This window comes from Perkinsus marinus (genome assembly GCF_000006405.1).
Source record: "Perkinsus marinus ATCC 50983 genomic scaffold scf_1104296951020, whole genome shotgun sequence".
NCBI classification, from domain to species: Eukaryota; Perkinsozoa; order Perkinsida; family Perkinsidae; genus Perkinsus; species Perkinsus marinus.
This window is the reverse complement of record NW_003209454.1, coordinates 5,459-8,065: the sequence shown is the minus strand read 5'-3', so window position 1 is coordinate 8,065 and position 2,607 is coordinate 5,459. Positions and strand designations below refer to the sequence as shown.

Sequence of the window (2,607 nt, the reverse complement as noted above, 5' to 3'; positions counted from 1 at the left end):
GGAATTTCCTGGCGAATAGTAGCAATTCAGGAAAGTTTTGCTCGTGTGATGCATCTTCGTCGTTGATTTGGAAATCAACCTAGTTGGAACCAGGAAGGATCCTTCGCCGAGTGCGTCATCCGCTGTAAACGGAGTTATAGTATAATCCTGATCACTTAAGGGGGCTCCACCTATGTTTGTATGATTGTTATACAGCGGCTTCCCGCAGGGTGAGCGATACGAGATATGCTCAATTCAGTGATTTGAATCATCACAGACAATCACCGTGTACCAACCATGATCGTGACATTGTAGTGAATCAAGCCGAACTCAAGTAGTATACTTGGATAAAAGTAGTAGGTTTATGAGTACACCTCACTTAGCAAGAACCTTATCGTGCCCTAGCGTCACGCTAAAATGACACAGCTAATACAAAGACAAATAGTTGTGATACAGGGATAATCTCTACACATATGACTCGTTGAGCGGCCTTGGATTACCGCCCTTTTTCCTGAACAACAGGGGACAGAATGTGATGGGTCACATACCGTAGCAGCCTCAACTAGTTAATGCAACATGTTCTCGTATCAGGCTGCGGCCCATGTAACGGTACATTCCGACTTCCTGTTCTTGGCTGCTCTAAGAGTGTCCTCCTTCGACACCTATCATACCTTTTCTCGAGCCCCGGGGGGCCCTGGCTACTTGCCATAGTACGAAAGAGGACCCTCGAGGAGTCGGGATGCGGATGGTTTGGTGACATAACACAATTATTTATATCTTGGATTCAATACATGAGGACATCACGTCATATAACATCAATGAAATTAATCTGATGAATATTCTAATAATGTTCATCACCAATCCTCAGTTCCACCTGACACCATCTGATCCTAATCGACTTTAATTCTTCTGATAAAGTCAATGGTCTCTTGAGGGAGTGGACTTCCCCATGGTTTGCCATCAATAAAGACTGCTACTTGGCGGCATCCAGATTCCTTTCTGAGCGAATCAACTACATCGGAAATTATCTTGCAGAAAGGGTTTTCCTCTTTCCAAAAAAGGCACGCGCCCCTCGCCCTGTGTGTCTTGCGGTCATCAATCACAGCCTCGGCAAAAGCTGCTGTATTCTTCGGAGCGCCACCATCAGTGTCACTATATTTACTTATAGTCATATCCGTATTGCCATAATTAATAAGGCATCTTCCATCGTCATCATCCTCGGCACCGGCTGGCTGGACCTGCAGACGGAAATAATTCTGAGTTATTGAAGTGCATTCTGACCAGTCGCGATTCTTTTTATGACATTCCTACAATTCAATGAAATGTAGAGTTGAAGTGCTACGAGTGCCGCAAACTAGTATTCTAAATCGAAATATGGTAGATAAAACATTCGATTGGGTTGAAGGGAAATACCGCGAGATCGCTGAAGCAGGAGAAAGTGTGAAAGGCAGGTTACTCGATAACAGCTAATCGTCGCTCGAATATCCATATTCTTAATGATTCAGATCAGTTCGGACCGAACTTATTTATTATGTTATCACCCTAGTGATATGAAGAACACTAGTGTAGGACATCTTTCACGACTACAGCATATCACCGCGAATATAGAGTATTACGCCACTCCACGTGAAACGGGTGAAACTCCATTATTCTATCAACTATCGAGTGTGCTCATCTCGGAACATAAGTTTGGATGATGCTACATCCCTACGTCGTGAGGGTAGGTGTTGATGGTGTGTAGGGCTGAGGCATACAATAACGGCATACAATATATTATCGAGGTTAACATTTTCGAGACGGGGAATTACTGAGGAAAGATCACAATCTCGTACACAGGCTGTGCTGATCTTCGTGGGTAGACATGTGTTATAGAACTCAAATCCCCAGAGTTGGGTGAAGATCTCAATAGTATTAATTATTGATGACTGATTAGCAGCCGTTTCATTATCATCATGGGCGTGCGGTACGATAGATACTTGGGCAATCTGAGGACAAGGCAGAAATGATGACAGGTTAAAAGGTGGCGTGTTCAATTGACGAGCGGCGCTTCTGAGCTTCAAGAACGTTTCCAGAATTGATAAAACTCGATCTCGATCATCAGGAGAGGTCTATTGAGCATCCCGACAGTTTTTGTAGTGGCGGCCGAGAAAGTCGAGTTGTGCTCGAGAGACTGACAAGTGACAGTGGTAGGTGCAGTCGTAAGAGAAAACTTGAGAAGCTCTGTAGGCTTGAAAACACTGGGCGCGCGCGACTTTTAGTGATTTAGAAGACCCACTTTAGTGACACCGTCTGGTTGCCCCGGCAGTAGTCTATGGTGCAATAATGATGATGAATCACTGGAGAGAATGATGAATATAACAAAGGGAAGAAGTTACATTTCAGCTGTAGCACTGAAAATGCACAGACGATTATAGATGTGATAAATGTTCCGATTTGGGGATATTTTACCTGCTCATAAACAGCGCGTTTACCGTTTTGTGGCGCGCAGTAATATAATTTCCTATTCCACTGCTACTTCATAATGACTCATGTAATAACGACGATTATTAAGCATCTCACGTAACGCTCGGATGCAGGCCAAACCTCCGAGGGTTGATTGGGAGATCCCCAGTAGCTACGATATTCGGC

At 44.1% G+C, this 2,607-nt stretch overlaps 1 protein-coding gene across 1 annotated transcript in view; it reads left to right on the top strand.

The window, feature by feature from the left end:
* Positions 1-2,500: 2,500 nt before the first annotated feature.
* The window catches only part of Pmar_PMAR022116 (MAPK2, putative), a gene marked incomplete at both ends in the record, with an annotated part of 4,595 nt that continues 4,488 nt past the window's right edge, over positions 2,501-2,607 (top strand). Inside the window, one exon of the mRNA XM_002777838.1 lies at positions 2,501-2,509. Within this exon, the coding sequence (XP_002777884.1) occupies positions 2,501-2,509 (9 nt within the window). The remainder of the gene's footprint in view (positions 2,510-2,607) is intronic.